Source organism: Aedes aegypti, chromosome 1, assembly GCF_002204515.2.
Source record: "Aedes aegypti strain LVP_AGWG chromosome 1, AaegL5.0 Primary Assembly, whole genome shotgun sequence".
Classification (NCBI taxonomy): Eukaryota; Metazoa; Arthropoda; class Insecta; order Diptera; family Culicidae; genus Aedes; species Aedes aegypti.
In genome coordinates this window covers 211,895,455-211,913,996 of record NC_035107.1, presented here as the reverse complement: position 1 = coordinate 211,913,996, position 18,542 = coordinate 211,895,455, and the positions used below count along the sequence as shown (strand labels likewise).

Sequence of the window (18,542 nt, the reverse complement as noted above, 5' to 3'; positions counted from 1 at the left end):
AATCAGTGCTGAGAATATTCCGTCCACTCCTGCAGATTTGTAAGGCTGAAAAGATCTTATAGTGTGTTTCACTCTTGCATTTGTAAATATTACGTCTGCAAGATCTGATTCAGAGATTATTGTTCTATCAGATGACAAATCTTCGACAAAACACCTTTCATACTTGATTGGTTCAGAGCTGTTTGAATTCACACAAGACCCAGGATAATGAGTTTTGATTGAAATTTAAGGTTTCATCTGGAGTTTTCGTAGAAACTCCGTCTTCTAGTTTCAACGACCCTAGCTTAAACGTGTGATCTTTGGCCAGCGCTTTCTGTAGTCTTGCGATTACAAGTGTAGAACTTATATTTTCACATGTTTGAACCCAAGATCTTCTTTTAGATTATATAGCAATATTTCCCTGTTATATTCAGTCAAAGCTCTCCTGTATTGAGCCCAGTCTGGAGTTTGTTTCACTTTATTAAAAAGTTTACGAGAGAGTTTTCGTAACCTTTCATGTTTAGTGTTCCTTGCCCTATGGCCTTCGGTGCCACATTTTCTGCACATCTTACTTCTGTCGGGACCATTGCAATTCCACGACTTATGGCCCTTTTCGAAACACTTGAAGCAAACTTCAGGAGGCTGTTGTATGCTCAGTCGGCAAACCGACCAGCCTACTTTGAGTATGCCGAAGTTCTTCGTTTTGTTGGCCTCTGCAATCGGCAGCCCGATCGCCGTCACCTGGGTGCTCTACGGACTCTTTCCATGATGGATGGCCTTACTGGCTACGTCGATGTCATAATGATAACTTCTCCGTGCTTCGCATCGCCTTCAGAACCTCGGCGTTTTTCGCTTCCTCTATTTTGTCTGCTATAGCTGATCCCAGTCGATTGTGTCGTAGGTTCATTTGAAGTCAATGAATAGGTGCAGCTATCCCCCGATGTAGATCTACGCGGTTTCCAGTGGCGTAGCTAGGGTTTCGGGGCCCGGTGCGGAGTCAAATTTGGGAACCCTTCTAAATAATGGTATGCTAACACACAATTATTGACATGTGACTAGTAAACAGGGCAGGTAGCGGCTAAGTATTTTAGAATATTACCTTAGAGTCCTCATGCCTGAAAAATCAAAAAGAGACTGATCAGGAACCACGTTTTAATAAGGATTCCTCGAAGAATCCAATCAATCATCTCTCAGAAGGTGTTCAAAAAAAGAACTTAAAAAAAACTCATTTTGTAATTTTGGAGTTCCTTGGAGACAGCTCAACCGATTTGTATGAGAGGAACTCCTTATAACCTTTACATTTTATTTTTTACAAGGGATGGTACACAAATTATGTCACGCTAAATTTCAACTTTTTTGACCCCCTCCCCCCCCTCGTCACGTTTTTTGTATGAGCCTTTCGAAATTTTTGTAACACTTGGCTTGGAAATTTTTGTCACACTTGGCTTGACCCCCTCCCCCCCTCGGAGCGCGACGTAATTTGTGCATGACCCCCAATCTGACTTAAACAAAATGGCGGCCAGAGAAATTTAATATGGGAAATGTTGATTCTTCAAAGAAATATAGAAACATCTTCGAAACCAGATGACTGACAGTCAATATCGACAATGATTCTGAAAATTGAAGAGTTTTTTGAGAACTTGTGAAAAAAAGGTGCAAAAATATTGAGAAACAATAAAGCTATCACTAATTCTGGTAAAATAGATGATACACTTCTACAAGAGAGAAGCTTTTTAAAGATCTCCTGGTTCATTCCAGCCTCTTGAGAAAGTCTTGGATAAGTATTCCGAAAAATGTAAAAAGCAGTTATTGGAAAATTTATCAAACGAAACCCTGAATAGTTTGCTGCAGGCTTTTTTAGAGGAAATCCCAGAAAAAAAAACTCGAATGAAACTCTTTAAGAAATTACAGTAATAATTGCTGTAGCTTTTTGTGATCTTAAACCCTAAATGAACTAATTGGAGAATCTATTGAGAATTTCAAAAATTATTCAAGTAATGTTTGGAAGAACTCAACATTTCTGGAGACATGTACGAGGGATTCCCGGTTCAATCTTTTGTAAAATTTCTGGAGCCACTGGTTTAACTCTTGTTCAGCAAAAATGTTCGTTGGGAATCTCTGACAGAATTAATGTAACAATTCCTGTGAGAATCTATGGAACTGAAGAAGTGGTTCTAAAATGAATCAAAATTACAAAAATAACATAAAAGCTTTTCTTGTTTGATTTTCTACAAAAAAATTCTAGCGGGTTTATTCAACCCGACAATAAACCTAAGAATAATTTCTCGGAAGTTTTCTTGTAGCAATATTTCTTTGGTTATTACTCTGAGATGGTAATTACTGAAAAAATCGGAAGAACTGAGAAAAAAAACTTTTGAAATAATCCTACTAGAATTTCTGGGAGAATTAATCGGCTAATTATTAATCTGGGAGAATTAGCCGATTAGTAGAGAATCATAGTAATAGTTGGTTGTCATGGCTATCTTGATGGCCCCTTGGATCGCATTTTCAATGGTTTTATGTTCTACGTAGGGTAAACAGGTATAATACGCCCCCCCCCCTCCCCTAAGGAATAACTGCTCTATCGCAGTAGCAAATACATTACTTCTATAGATTTTGGTGTCGAAGCGTTATTTACTTAGTTCAGTTGTTCTCAACCTTGTTGTAGCTGCGACCCCCTTTGAAGTTCTACAAACATCCCGCGGACCCCTAAAATATGATATGATATCGGAAATATATGAATTTTATGGAAGCTTTCCAAAGATCTCATTATGAACCTGCAGATACCCTTGGCAGACACACCCAAAAGTCACGTCTGTAATTCATTAAAAATAGCATTAAACTAAGCAATTCGCATAAATTTATAAGTGGTACATTTTTGGACGTTGATGTATGAAAGTTGCCTTTTTTTCTACCGTTACTTAAGGGGGCAGAATCCGTCATTGATTTCGGAATTTTCAATTTTAAAAGTTCTTGCTGGTTTGTTAAAAATATTTACAATAGTACAACGAAAATTTGTTCGAAATTCAAAAGATTTTCAATTAATTTGAAGGATCTCTTTAGGTACCGTCAAACGGCGGGGTGACTTGCAACACATTGTAATTTACAGCTAAATTTCACTATAAAACCCAAATTTCAAAAGAAAATTTGTTTCAAATCGGTGCTCCATACGTGTGACTCACAATTCAAGTAACGGCCAAGCTGTTATTATAAATATGTTTATACATTAAACATAATTCTTTTAAATGTCTTGAAAACTTATACTTGATACAGATTCAAAATCGTGACCTGAAAACATGAGATAGATATAATTTACAAAAGTAATACTCTACATGGTGTTTCTATAACTAATAAGTGATAATATGACAAATTTTATTTAACAAAATTGTAACAATAACTTTTTAATAAAAATCCTTTTCATATAAATGTACCTATACGGGGTGACTTGCAACACATTATTTCTAAGCAATTAAGAGTTTTATAAAAGTTAAAAACTTTTGTGTTAGGTCTACTTTATAATTATAAGAGTAATAATTCATTAATCAAATACAAACACTCGTTAAAAATGTTATTCAGTTATGATATTGGACCTTGATGATTTAACGCCTCTTTTTTTCATACAAAAAATAGCTCAATTATTTTCTTACTAAAAGGTATTCAAAATGCTCTTGTACTGGTTCGAATGCTTTAAACACATGAATAACAATACTTAACAAGTGTGACTAATAAAAAATATCAACATTTTGTTGGCAAAAACTAAATTAGCATTGAGTGTTACAAGTCACCCCGCACAAGGACATTTAAAAAAATTCAATGACGTTTAGATGGTTGATTGAAGTTGAAAAGTGTTGCAAGTCACTCCGTTTGACGGTATTCTCAAGCTTTCCATCATAATCTTTGAAAAAAAAAGGTTAGGTATCCTCCATGCAAGCTGCTTGGAATAATTTCATAAACTTGCAATAAGCTTTTATGAAACCAATTGAATGCCGTTGCAGGAGTTCGTCAACATTTCGCCAGGAATTCTTCAAAGGTCTTGTCCGATCAAGAATCATTGCAGAACTCTTTATATGATCACTACGGCAGATGTAAATCAAAAATCTCACTCAAATTATGCCAATAGATTCGAGAAGAATGGTATGATTGTTTAGAAATTGATTAAAATTTCAAATTACTTCAAATCCTTCAATAGTTTGCTAAGAAACTTTCAAGAAATTTTCCGGGGGTCTTACCAGCAAGCAGGAAAAAACCTGGCAATGGTTAAGCTAATACTATGTCACAAATTTCCTATGGATACCTCTAGGAACGCGATTAGGTTCGTTGTCGCACTTGAAAAAAAAAAACATGTGAAGTAGTGAGGTAAAATTGGGATTGTAATCTCTATTTGGCAGAAATACATTGCTAGTATTGATTAGTCATTGTGTATATAATAATTGAACAAGCTCATTTTTCAATATTTGAATACAACGAGGCTTGCCAATCGGACCCCACATTTTACGCCAAAAAGCTGATTTTCGATATTTTTGGTATTTCTATTGGTTGTTTATACTTCCCAAAGATCAAATATGCGCAACATCATTTTTTCGAGAATATTAATGTGTTAAAGAAGCCTCAATCCATTGAAAATAAAGTGGGGCGTATTGCCTGGTTGGGGCGCATTATACCGATTTACCCTTGGTCCCTTCAATATGGAGCTATGGAGAGTTGACTGTAGTTCAAATAAAATATATATTCTAAAGCGCAGATCCGTTAATTTGTTTCCTTTGCGTTTGATGCACACATTGTTGGTCGAACATATGATAACCTGGCCCTTCAGATGTGACGCAGGACTTTATCTCGAAAGTTAAATTAAAGCTTACTTCTGAAAATGATGAAAAAATCCCGGACAATAATCTTCCGGTTAGAACAAGAACTACAATCGAATTTCGTTCGTTGCACTATGTTTAATTGCACTTCGTTCTAATGGGGCTCCCGTTAGAAGGGCTACAGCCTACCTAAAGCGAAGGCAAACGTCACATTCTGACATAAACAGCAGTTTGTCAATGTTGGTAGACCTGAATTTCTTTTGTAATACTGTAATATATAATTTGACTTCAGGGGCCCAGATCGCCGTAGCGGTAAACGCGCAGCTATTCAGCATGAACAAACTGAGGGTCGTGGGTTCGAATCCCACCGGTCGAGGATCTTTTCGGGTTGGAAATTTTCTCGACTTCCCAGGGCATAGAGTATCTTCGTACCTGCCACACGATATACACACACACTTGGAAAAAACTACCGACTTCGGTAATTCATTTACCGAAATCTCAACAGCTGAACGGTCGGTAATGAGTTCGGTAATCAACAAAATTACCGATCGATCAGTAATTTGGATCAGCAGGACCAACTGTCAAAATTGCTGATTGATCGGTAAATTTTACCGAATCAATTGAGCTTGGAATGTAATTCAATTTACCGAAAATCTGTAATTTCAAATCAATACGGATCCCTGGAATAACCGAAAAACTGTAATTTTTCAAGCCACAGAATTTTTTGTGATATTTTTAAATATATATTCGATATAGAAAAGACATGATATTCTGTTGAGACGGCAAAATTTTTATTTTTCACTTAAAGATTCAGTTCAATAAATTCTCAATCTGCTGGTGCTTGTACCCCTGCGATGAACAGAAAGAAATCTTTGTCGGAAGGGTTTGACGGCACATTGAAGACATTGAAACATTGTACAAATATGCCATATGCCTAGCCAAACCCAGTTCTCAAGCCATCTTCAACGGGAATAACTATCGGACCTCAGCAGACCGCACATCCAACAAACAGATCCGGCAAATTTCCTCCCACTACTAGCGACGGGGGCTCCTTACGAATGCGATCATCCTCCTCTCGTACATATTTCAGCTCTTGCTCCATTTGAAATTACACTTTCCTCACTTTAAATTTTTGGAAATGACTACAGGATTTGCAGTCAGTTGAAAAAATGATTATGGCGGATTTGACAGTTCGTGCTGCTACGTTACCGAATTCGGTAATCAGCGCTTTGTTTACCGAAAAGTCAGCTTTATATTTCACCGACTTCCGTTCTTTGACTCATTTACTGATTTGTCTGTGAAAAATTTTACCGTATTCGTCAAATCTTAATAGAATCACCGACAGACGGCAATTTTATTCACAGCCTTCGCTAAACAGGCTGTTGTTTACCGAAACATCTGTATTTTATAAGATCACCGAATATTTGATTTGTAAAAAAATCACCGAACTCAGAGAGTCTGTTTAAGTGTGCATGCAAAAATGGTCATTGGCATAGTAAGCTCTCAGTGAATAACTGTGGAAGTGCTCATAAGAACACTAAGCTGAGAAGCAGGCTCTGTCCCAAAGGGGACGTAACGCCAGAAAGAAGAAGAATTTGACTTCTCAAAACTTAGCTAGATTAGTGGAGGTCTTTCACTAGGTGGGTTACAGCTTTAGTGCAAAGAAAGAAAGTACTGTATTTGGCAAGCGTTACTAGGCCGCCACCGAGGATATGAAAATATATTGGCTAAAATTAAAAAGCCTTTCCGAAGAAATTTCAGAAGTAGTCATTTGTTTATTAATCCTTACATGACAGAATTCTTTCGAAAATCAGGAAGGTTTTTAATTGTTATATTCGAGAATCTATTTATCTTAATATAAGTAGCACTTCTGTTGAAATCAGCATTTCCCCCCAAGGATGATTTCTCCAGAATTCGTGAGAACGTATCTTCCAAAAACCAATGCCTGTATTGAGGAATAATTGCCATGGAATTCGAGCATACCTGAATAGGTGTTTTACATAGTAACTGATGTAAATCTCAGAAAAGACTTTCTGTTAATAAGTAAAAAATATCTGGAAGGAATTTCTCTCTTGATTTTAGAAAGGGTTTTATCCTCTAAACCTAAAATAATCCGTAAGTGATCTGATCATTGGTGAAAATTTGTCTATTTTTATATGGAACTTCTAAGAGTGTGCACATAAACTATCTTCACGCATAAGGCATATGAACTCTGCGAGATAGATAAAAAAAATATATATGCTGTAGCATACATATGTATTGAACAAGCATCAAGGAACGGTAGGCCCATTTCGCATAAGGACGTTTGGAATAATGGAAATGGATGTTTCGCATAAAGCAGTTTCATACTGTAAAGAAGGCATATTATTCTCATTATGCCAAACATCCTTATGCGAAATGCGCCACCCCCTAAACTGATGACGATTATTCTTCTTAGTGTAGAGTAGATTGACCATGAGTGGGGATTTCTTCATGAATCTGAGAAAAATGTCGTCTTTTCAAATTGATAATCATATTGAACATGCTCCTTAAGGATTGGCTTTTTAAGCTAAGTAGCCCGTCATTCGTTTTGGCATAAGGATGACTTTTCCGCTTGCATTCCAAAGTGATAAAACTCAGTCTTGATAGTTTATGTTGACTTGAAAAAGAATCACTATACGCGCTAACATGCATAAAGTATGCTGATAATTTTTCAGTTGTGTCAGTGCAAAACCAACGGATTTTCTTTGATTCGAAATCGTGAGATGAGTTAGTTGTTCAACAACCTTAGAAGAATTTCTTTGGGAATTGAAGATATCGTTGCTCTACCGAATTCATAGACAATCCTTTGATATACACTTTAGGGAAAATCAGTGAGCCTGCTGAACAGAACGTGCGAAAGCAATGAAACTATAAATTTATATTTTTTCTTGACAAATAAAACTATATTGAACATAGTCGTATTTTATTATCGTATCAACAAAATTTCATATAATTTCTTACATACTGCTCCCTTTTCCGTTTCTTCCGCAGATCAACCGCTACTAGCCGCATTTGCCGCTAGAAAATGAATCTCGGTCTATGGGGATGCTTGGTGCCCTGTGGACTGCAATACTGGTGCGAGAGTAAAAGCGATACATGCATTACGGAGATGGGGGCGACGGCATCAACTGATTGTCCCGGTGCCGGAGGTCCCGGCGGAATTCCGGGCCTGACCGGTGCTATCACGACTGCGGCTGGTGCTACGACTACGACACCTCTCACAGCCGGTGGCATTGGTGGCTCAGGTGCTGGGATGCTGGGAGCGTACGGACCCGTTGGTGGACCACCCGTTATCGTACGGGAGCGGCGGAAGAAGGTCACCGGGTTTGCCACACTGAAGAAGAAACTTATTCGACGGAGACGATCGTCGAAAGCATGCGATCATGGCCGGGTGCTGCGGGAATTCGTGTCCAGCTGGAGTCCGATGGAACTGTCGGCACTGTTGGAAGAGTACGAATCGCTGGCAGCACTGAAGGACCTTTCGGTTCAGGCTGAGCTGGCACGGCCACCGGCAACCACGTTCAAACAGGATCTCGCCAGTTTGTACGACTACAAACATTGCACCGACTGTGATCTAGTGTTCCGGGGAACCGTCTTCCCGGTTCACCGTGCACTACTATCCGCACGTTGTCCGTACTTCCGGGACCTGCTAGCCGGCTGCCCGGGCTACGGTGCCCGAATCTGTTTGGAATTACGCTCCTCGCCGGTGGACGTTCCAATGTTTTCGTCGCTGCTAAGATATCTGTATACAGGAGATTTATGTACACACGATCCGACCATAGATGTAAGTCTGCTACGTAGATTAGGAGAAGATTTCGGCACACCGAATCCGCTAGAAAATGACCTGCGCTACCTGCTCGAAACCGGGGACTACGCAGATGCCGCCATAGTGTTCACCTCCGAGGGTGGCGACTACCATCGGCCCGATTCTGGCAGCTCGGAGTACGGTTTTCGACCGAAGCTAGAACTACCTTGCCATAAGGCGATCCTCAGTGCACGATCACCATTCTTCAAGAATATGATCCAGCGACGGACCCGTAACATTAACGAAGAACACCAACTTCATGGCACAGACCGATCGTTACATGTTCCGACACGCATCGTGCTGGATGAAACCGTAATTCCGAAACGTTACGCTCGTGTTCTACTGCACGCGATCTACCTGGACACCGTGGATCTATCGTTGATCTTACGCGGAAATGGATGCGGCAACGGAGCAGGAAGTCTCGGAGAGGTGCAAGCTCTTACCCACACAGGGAGAACCAGGCCGTCACCTTTGGAAGAAGCCATGGAGCTGTATCAAATCGGACGCTTCCTCGAACTGGACATTCTGGCACAAGGCTGTGAAGATCTGATCCTTGAATGGCTAACTTTGGATACGCTAGCTACGGTTTTACGATGGGGTGGGCAACCACACGGGTCTGCCTGGGTTTATCGCCAAGCTTGCCACTACTTGCGCGAAGAGTTCTCGGCTATTGTCGGATCTCCGGTGCTCTTCCAGCTTGATAAATCTCAGCTGATAGAAGCACTTCAAAACAACTTCCTTCAGGCATCAGAGCTGGAGGTGCTGCAGGCTGTTTTGAAGTGGGGCGAGCAGGAGCTGATCCGACGGATGGAAGATCGGGAGCCAAATTTGCTTAGTCACACTGCACACTCGGTTACCCGGAAGGGAATCAAAAAGCGTGATTTGAGCGACGTAGAGTTGAGGGAAATTCTATCGGAGTTACTGCCGCATGTTCGAATGGACCACGTACTGCCACCGAGCAACGAGATATTGAACCAAGCAATCCGACGGGGTTTGGTTAGCACTCCACCATCGCACATGATCGGAGACGATCGTGAGAGTCTGAGGATCAATGCGTGGATTCGCGGTGGAAAGAACCATGGTTTGTTTGTACGACCTCGGCTGTTCATGCCGTACTATGAGGAGGTTAAGGTGCTGCTTGAGGATCACATTGCGTCGCAACAGATCGAAATGTTGCGCATGCGACGATCGCGCCACATGCCGGACATTCCGGACACGTTGTACATGGTGTCTCGACTTAATAGTAACACTAGTGGGAACATGGGTGGCGGAGGCACGTCAGGTGTGGATGTTGTTGCGGCAGCGGCCGCTTCGATTCCAGCACCAGATCCAAGCGCCATGGAAGCTATGCAAAAGAGGGAACAAAAGCTTAGGCAAGCACCTAGCTGTCAACGAGCGTTGACGCTTCCGCTGTCAAGCCGGAACGAAATCAATCGTCAGATCAGGTTGCGGGTTGTTCGGGAATTCAATTTTCCGGATGAGGTGGCAGAGTTGTTGGAGAACTCCAATTGCTACTGCCTGGACGCAGATGGCTCCACACCGAAAGCTCAGGGCGACGATATCCATGCGAGCAATCATTCATTGGACGATGACACAACTCCGCCCCCTTCGCCGGCACTGCCAAGTGATATTATTCCACAAAACGTTGCCTGCTTTGGGCGCAACATGACATTCCCCCGGCAACAACCTCAACCACCACCACAAGTGATCGCGCATGGGGCTGGAGGAGGAGGAGGAGATATGGGAGGTGGAGTTGGAGGACGACTACATCATCCCTCGGGTGGTATGTTAGGACCGAGTTCAAGTATTATAGGTACCCATCGACGCCAAGAACTGCCATCGTTGATCCCCGGAGGGGATGTAGTTGCTTATAGGCTGTCAGCACCGGCCGGAGATCATTCCGGGGAGGCCGGAGCCTGTTCGGAGGGACATCTTTCGGATATAATGCCGGACGTGGCCATGGCGACGGCATCTATGGGACAGTTGCAACTTGGAGACATGCCCGAGAGTCTTCATCTAGATCTGGGCGATGGACCAAGTCACATGATCGGAGCAGCAGGATCTCTAGGATTACATAATCTTCCGGTAGGTGGCACTGCAGTGCAAAGCAGGCTCAAATGTTTAATGTATTTTGATTTTTTGGTTTCAGCATCATCGAATAGCGACACCTTCGCCGAGCAATTTCCATCACTACATGACCCGGAGCCATCCTCCGTCCGGTTCACTGAGTAGTAGTGGTGTCGGTGGCGGCCACGGGGAAGGCGCAGCGGAACGTGGCATGATGGGTGGTGGAAGGCTACCCAGTTCCCTCGGTGGATCCTCCCAGTCGGGTCAGCCGGGAGTATCAGCTGCTTCGGCGGCAGCAGCCGGGTCTTCGTCGTCATACTCGCAGCGGTCCAACTCACCGTACACCTTACACCGAGCGAGTCCGGGCCTGCCGCATAGCTCATATCACACCGGCCCCCGATTATAGAGACGGCTGCAAGTATTTCCCGACAAACGTCAGCTGTTCAGTATGCCTTTCTGAAAGGAACACACTGAGGAGAATGAGGAGCGGATGTGTGTGCGTGAGACTGTCTGTAAGGGTGTGTGACGGAGAGGAATGGAGTGCGACCCGGGGCGTAGAGGTTTAGTTAAACGAATTAACTAAATTAAAACACAAGTAGCAGAAAAAAGAAGCAAAAACAAATACAAACTACTACACAGTAAAAAAGGAAGGTAATTAATTGCAACAAATACATAGATATTTGAATTAAGAGTTAAGTATTTCATTAATAAACTCAAGAAGAAGAACAACACTACAATGGCAAGGATATAAAAGTAATAATAGTACTAAAATAAACACAAAACAAAGCAGTAAGAATAATAATCGAAGACTTTTATATTTAACAAACTACAAAACAAACATAGGAGCAAACCCACAGAATACAAGTCGACGGTGTAAACGAGAAGCGAATTGATAGCAAAGAGGAATGAGGCATAAAACACACAAACACCAGGAGAGCGACGAACCGCGGTTTGTGTGGAGGTAGCAGTAGTGTGTAATCGAGTTTTTGAGTTCGCTTCTTCGGCGTACGAAGCGAAGCGAGATAAAGCAATCGTTCACACATACGAATGAATGACCAAGCGATCGCGTGCGTAAATCAACCCGAATATATGAACACACACACACAAACAATCGTACGGATTTTTCCTTGGTTTAGAAACTAGGCCGTGCCTTTAATTTATTCTCTTTTACATTTTTTAGCAAACTTTAGCGCCCCTTCCTTTCGGATCCCTCAAACTCTCGAGGGACAGTATGATAATCAGATGTGTTTTTTAATATGAGATGAAGTTTTAACGCTATTTATTTATCTTTTTTTCGCGATCTGTTTTTTTTTTACACTAGGTTATGTAGGACATTTTTTCTCAATTGGGAAACAAGGCAAACCAATAAAACAAATGTTATTACGATTGTGTTTAGATTTGCCCTTGGTTTCCGCGTTATACGGCAACGGTAGAAGTAGTAAAGGAAATTCGAGTGAATGAGTGAGAATGCGAGATAAATGAAGCAAAAAACAATTTCATGTTTTCGAATAATCGTAACATCAAGAAGAAGCAAACAAAAATGCATCGTTCGTGTATGTAAAATGACTTATTATTACTAATAATCGAGAGAAAGCAAAGTTTCAATCCAGCAAAACGTAAACCGACGACAGAACTAGGACAGCAACGGCTTTTGACGATCAACAACCAGACAGATGGGTCAACAACCAGCTCGGGAAAATCCTGATACAAAAATATTGTTCAGAATCAGCTCAAAAAGATAGAGTTTTCAATAAGAGATACACAGTTTAACTCAAGAGCGGTCGCACATTCAGCCATGACTAGCGCCACCTCGCTCGAGCTGTGTATGAAAAGCGAGCTTCAGGGTGCGTGTACTCAGTACACACATGCGACCGGTCTTGGGTTAAAATGACAGGTGATGTCATTTTCGCTGCATCACTTCTTTTTTCTTGCGTTATAATTCGGTTCGAAGGCGCATTTTTTCATCCTCGGTGCCAGACCTCGCTTTTCAGATTCTGTTGATCGAACTACCTTGTTCGCAGCGCTTCGTTCGTGACACCTGGCCCCAACTAGATTCAAGGCGAATGCCAATTTTCCATGGCATCTTCGGCTGAGTTATTCATTAGCCCAAAGGCTATCTTTATTTGTGCTATGAGATTCGATATTTTGTCACCATATGGCGCTAGTGATCGTGAGCGTGAATCCACTGACTCGAACAATAAAAGCCCTTCACTTATTGAACAAATTTGCAGGATCTTGAGATATTTGCAAAACCAAAATTGCATCCACACTAGCGTCATCTGCTGTAGAAATCTCCAATCTCTTGGCTTAAATAATGATAGTCCTTGATTTTGTTGTTTTGTTTATTAACGACACTTTACACTAGATGGGTACATTCGTGTCGGTAAGAAATGTTTAATTTGTTTCACATTTACACAATTCATTTTTGATTCTCACAATTTCTTATACAATCCTGTTTCGTGTAAGTACTCCAACAGGGCTTCTTTCAAGCTAAGCGTATCGATTTCGTATCTCCTTCTTTCTTGTCCAAACTTTCTGCAAAGCAGAATTAGATGTCAGCCGCGTATGAACGATTCTTAATTTTATTATTAAGCGTTGGTCGGCCGCATTGCCATGTATTGGAGTAGGCAGTAAAACGAACTACTCTTGGCAGTGGTAGAAACAGAAGAGAGAAAATTTTATTTAAATTAAAATCTAGCCTACTATGTTTGTTGTTCGGTCTGAACGCCTACTATGATTACTTCATCTTCCAACAATCCTCCTCGCGCAGATTCGGACGTAATCCCACAGCTAATCGCAATCTCTCCAGACGAACCCGTTGGAGTGGTTTCGTCATCAAGTCGGCCAGCATTGATTTCGTCGGACAGAACTGCAATCTAATCTCTACTTTTACTTGCAGGTCTCGTACGGAGAGCTTTGTATCGATATGTTTGCTGCACCGTTCGATACGATTATTGGTGGTATACAAATACCGAAGAATTCGCTTCGCTTCTGCTCAATCTTGCGAATTCGGGCAGCTGGTTTTTTGCGCCAGAATCGACACGCGCACGGATATATCTGGTTGCGTGTGCACAGCTACATACAGGAGACCTCGTATCAAGCTCATATAGTTGTGGTTGTTCGGCAGCTGATCCATCTTCTCATTCTGCTGTAGGTAGCTCGGATCGAGTGGTACATTGGACGGTTTCGCTTGCTGCACACCGAATCGAGCCATTTGCAGCCGATGGCCTTCTTGTCGGCCGGAAGCTGCACCAACTCACACGTGTCGTTGTTGATCAGCGCTCGAAATTCTTCGTCCATGGCGGATTGCGCCTCCGTTCGCGTTTTGGGATCGCCCGACTTGCTCGCCGGACGTTTACTCGCCTTCAATCTTTGTTGCCGATTGCTCTGACCGGCTTGGTCGGGCTGCTCTGTAGAAGGGAAAGACGGAAAGTCTTTTTTTCGGAAATACAAAATCATTGTATTTGCCTGGAATTGCGCGCTCCCGAGCGCTGCGCCTCAACCAACACCTGTGACTCCGGTGGATTTGAAGATTGTCGCGGTGGGAGTAATAGACCATTTCCGTCAGATCTAACCCTCAGTTTTTTGTAATTTTCTTCGAAAGACAATCATTTTTGATGAATATTAACGCTTTCAGATTTTGTTTTTATGTACTCCTGATTTTCTTACAATTTTTTGAAAACATGGAAACTCACCACATTTTGAAAAATAATTCGAGATGCGGCACACTTTGTTCAACCCTATGGGTATCAGCGTGGTGATTTTGCAACAGTTTTTCGATGCCACCCCTGCATTGGGATGCTTGTTTACATTTGGAAACGTCAAATCTGGTGCGCGCTCAAACTGATCGTGATCCCGGTCAGGGCGCCCCAAACAGTAGCGCCAACTAACCTGAAATTACTCAAACAAACGTTTTTAAATAAGATTGGAACAACAAATCTCTCATCCACCCAACAGTTACGGTACCGCTAGTTCTATTAGAGGCTATTTTTACTATCCATGCTGGCAAATGCCTAAATCTATCTGTTGGATGTTGATCCGGAAGATTTCCACCTTGAGGCACCAACAGCCGCACAAGGAAATTTTGAGCGGCTGTTGCTGCCTCTAGTCGGGAATCTTCCGGCTAATTTCAATCCTCGTCAGCACAAAACAGAGAGATCAGGCATCTGTCGACTACAATCCTTGCGTTCCAGAACCGTGTAGTGTTCGCCGGGTGCGGTCATGGCCGGCCGAAGCGGTGAAGGTGGTTTCCGCGGTGATTACGGAGACTTCAGGAACCATGAAGGAAGGGGGAGCGAAACCAGCGGAGCCCATTATGATGAATGAAAACATAAACAATAATCATCTGGTCATGCCAGCTGATCATAAATTCACCACAACGTGGTGGCGAAACCATAGGGGAAAAAGGGGTCTGCATTTTTCCGAGGTGAAACAAATTGTAGGGGACCGAGGGGTGAACTAACGTGCCGCAAGTTTTTCATTGTTTTCTAACAGTTGAAGGCTCCAAAACATATCGGTTCCTTAGGAAAGTTTGTTCAGTAAATTGTCAGAAAGCATATAAGCCAATACAAATTTTTCACGGAAATGGTCTATTGTCACGTCACCCTCAGCGCCTTCTGAGTATTCGTCGTCGCTGTGTTCAGCTTGCGAATAAAAATCTTCATCGGATTCATCTTGCGGAATCGGTTCTATCGGACTGGCATCGAAGTTCAATTTGATTACGTACTTCTTCACCGGGCATATAGCCGGTAGGCTTTGGTCAGCTCGTCAAAACCGACCAGGATACACTCCGTCAATTTCGCATCCCGCTTTTGCTTGAGAATGTAGACCATCGTTTTCGCACCAAAAACTCGCACATGGAAAAGATCGGACTTTCGGCCGGTCCATGACTCCTCTGGTGTTAAATCGTGACCTTTGGTGGGGAACCGATTGATCAGGTAAGTTGAAGCTGCTACCGCTTCCGCCCAAAAAGACTTTGGTAGTTTCGCTTCGTAGAGCATGCATCTTGCACACTCGACAACGGTTCGATTGACACGCTCGGCCAACCCGTTTTGCTCCGGTGTGTATTTCGGTTACGTACGTTGAAGTGACCCATTGTCCTATGCCAGACGTCCAAGTTGACTGGCTATGCTGCGAGTGATAGAGAATCTGTTCCTCACACTCGTCAAAGCGGAATGGATCATTGAAGGTAGTTTTTGTCAGTGCTCACCGCATCAAAACAAAGGCGCCACTGTATATGGGATTTAATATTGTGACAGCATTGCTGTTCTGTCAAACACACAAGACTACGGTGGCGCTATCTATGCTTTCCATAGCGGCCGTTTTGAATATTTTAATGATCCATTGTCCAATCGAACTTGGTTGTCGCCAGCTCCGCCGAGAGACATTTTCTGCATCGAGAATCTTCTTTTGAAAAAAAAAAAACTTGGGCCAATAACCTATTGGAGTAGGCAGTAAAACGAACTACTCTTGGCAGTGGTAGAAACCTAAGAGAGAAAATTTTATTCAAATTCAAATCTAGCCTACTATGTTTGTCGCTTGGTCTATGATTACTTTATTCTTCCGCCTACTATGATTCAAATTCCAACACCTGAACAACTTGTGATATCGTCCTTTTTCTTCTCCCTAAGCTTATTCTCTCTTGGTTCGAACCACAGGCTACCCCATCGGTGCCGTATGGCTTCTTTTGTCACAGGAATGTCGATAGCCGGTTGCTGTCGAGCTTCATTGGTTAAGCGGTCTGCTTTATTATTTCCGGTTATGCCAGCATGTCCCGGGATCCAACAGAACCAAAAGATTTTGTTTCGCACTATGTGCTCGATCTCTTGTATGCACGGGTGTTTGGAAGATCCTGCCTCCAGAGCCTGCAGGCCACTGGCCGAATCCGTAAGGATCACCACCTCGTTTCTAAGGTTGGGGATTTACACCGCCATCTTAATTGCATTGCATACGCCTCTGCAGAGAAAACGCTGCACTCTTTTGGTAGCCTGAACATTCTTGAGTATTCATTATTGTGAAGCACGGCTCATGCCGTGTCTTCGTACCTTGACTCGTCAGTGTAGACGATGGTCGAGTTGTGGAACCGAGTCGACAAAAGATTCTGAACAGCAGGGCGGACTGGTGACAAAGGCTCCGGAAGCAAATTGAACTATTTTATTATAAAGACTGGACTCATAAAAAATGAGACACACAAACATGATCACCAAAAATTCATTTTAAATCGAATACTTCTCAAATTTTAAGGGATTACATAACTATGTATTAGCTATCTTTTGGCGTATTTTTTATTGAATTTCCTCCCCCAAGCTGAATGCTCGTACATTCCACTTATCACTGCTCATGAGATCTTGAACGAGGCTGTGCCCGTATTTCTCACACAAATTCTCCCAGTTTTTTTTTTCAAAGCTTCATCGGTTAATTTCATTTATCGGTTTATATTCATTTATTGCCGGTTGTAACGAACGGCTTGCTGTATCGTCCGCACTCGCCTGCTACATCAGATACTTCTTCGCGAATTTGTCCATCTTTCCCTTCCGGAACTTTTCCGGAACCTGCATGCAGAACATATTGACAAAAAACTCGAGGCCGGGGATTTGTTTGGTGTCCGCCTTGATGTATGTCTCGTCGTCCATGACGAGACAGCCTGGCTTGCCTAGCCACTTACGGTACAGCTTCCGCGCACGCACTTTGGCCACCGTGTTTTGCTTGTCAGTCCGGTTTGGCGCCTTCCTAATATTAAAAACACGTAGCCCAGCCCACTTCATGATCTGCTGGACGAACCACTTCGACGAATTGACCCTTTTGGCCACGTCTCGGGTGGAAAGGTTCGGGTTATTCTTAAAGTACTGCCTTATCTTTCGCGCCTTCTCTGGGTATTCCGTTTTCGGTTTTCGACCGCATTCAGCGCGCCGCTTGATGGTCTTCGTCTCCTGGAATATCTTCACAACGCGGGACACGGTGAAATGGTGGATTCCAAGCTTTTTACCGATCCATCTGTGCCACTGACCAGGATTATTGATTACTGCGCCGAAAACACCATCTTTCTAAATGGTCAGGATCTTAAAATATAAATGCGTCAACGAAATGTGTCATGCTCACTAGCGCCACCTGGGCAAAATCTCAATTTTTTTGCTAAAATAATAATAGACCTTGAGACACTGTACAACTTTGCCGAAGACGCCATTTTTTCGTCGAATCCATACAGGCCAAAGGTCAATGTGCAAATTCTAAGGATAGGTGAGATAGTTTCCATTTTAAACATTATTTATCATGTTGTTTTCAACAACATGATCCAAAAATTTCTTTATGTTTCGTTCATATTTGCAAGAACATTGCTGTGTCAAAAAAAAAATGCGTGCTCAAAAAAGATGAAGGAACTTAGATATCGCGTCGTAAAGCCAAAAAATGAGTAAAAAAAGGACAGTACATAATCAACTCACTCTGATTGTTGATCGAAAGAGCAGAGACAGAACAAAAAACGACTTCAAAGACAGACAAACGAAATCCCGAACATACAATATAATTACCGCAATTGAACAAGTGAAATCGGGGATGAAGAAAGAACAAGAGACAAACAACATGATTATAATTAGTAATAACAGTTAGTGAAAACAAAATAAAACCACAAGCCAGAAAACAATGAATAACTCTGATACAGAAAAAAAGAGAGGGAGAGAGATGCGATAACATCCTGATCGAAAGTAAGTGAAATGAGAGATAAGAAGTGAAAAGAATTCCGAGAATCGTCGAGTCGAATGAAAATATCAGAAATAAAGATTATTTTAAAAATTAAAATCCGCTCACAGTAGTCTTGCGAGAAAGAAAGGTCCATTCTTCAACTGGTCGTCGACAAAAAAAATCCGATCCTC

The 18,542-nt window shown here is 42.1% G+C and overlaps 1 protein-coding gene across 1 annotated transcript in view; it reads left to right on the top strand.

The window, feature by feature from the left end:
• Nucleotides 1-12,248, top strand: part of LOC5568723 (BTB/POZ domain-containing protein 7) — a 51,110-nt gene extending 38,862 nt beyond the window's left edge. Inside the window, exons 2-3 of the mRNA XM_021857474.1 lie at nt 7,794-10,692; nt 10,757-12,248. Of these exons, the coding sequence (XP_021713166.1) occupies nt 7,828-10,692; nt 10,757-11,080 (3,189 nt within the window). The 5' untranslated portion in view covers nt 7,794-7,827 and the 3' untranslated portion in view covers nt 11,081-12,248. The remainder of the gene's footprint in view (nt 1-7,793; nt 10,693-10,756) is intronic.
• The last annotated feature ends 6,294 nt before the right edge of the window (nt 12,249-18,542 follow it).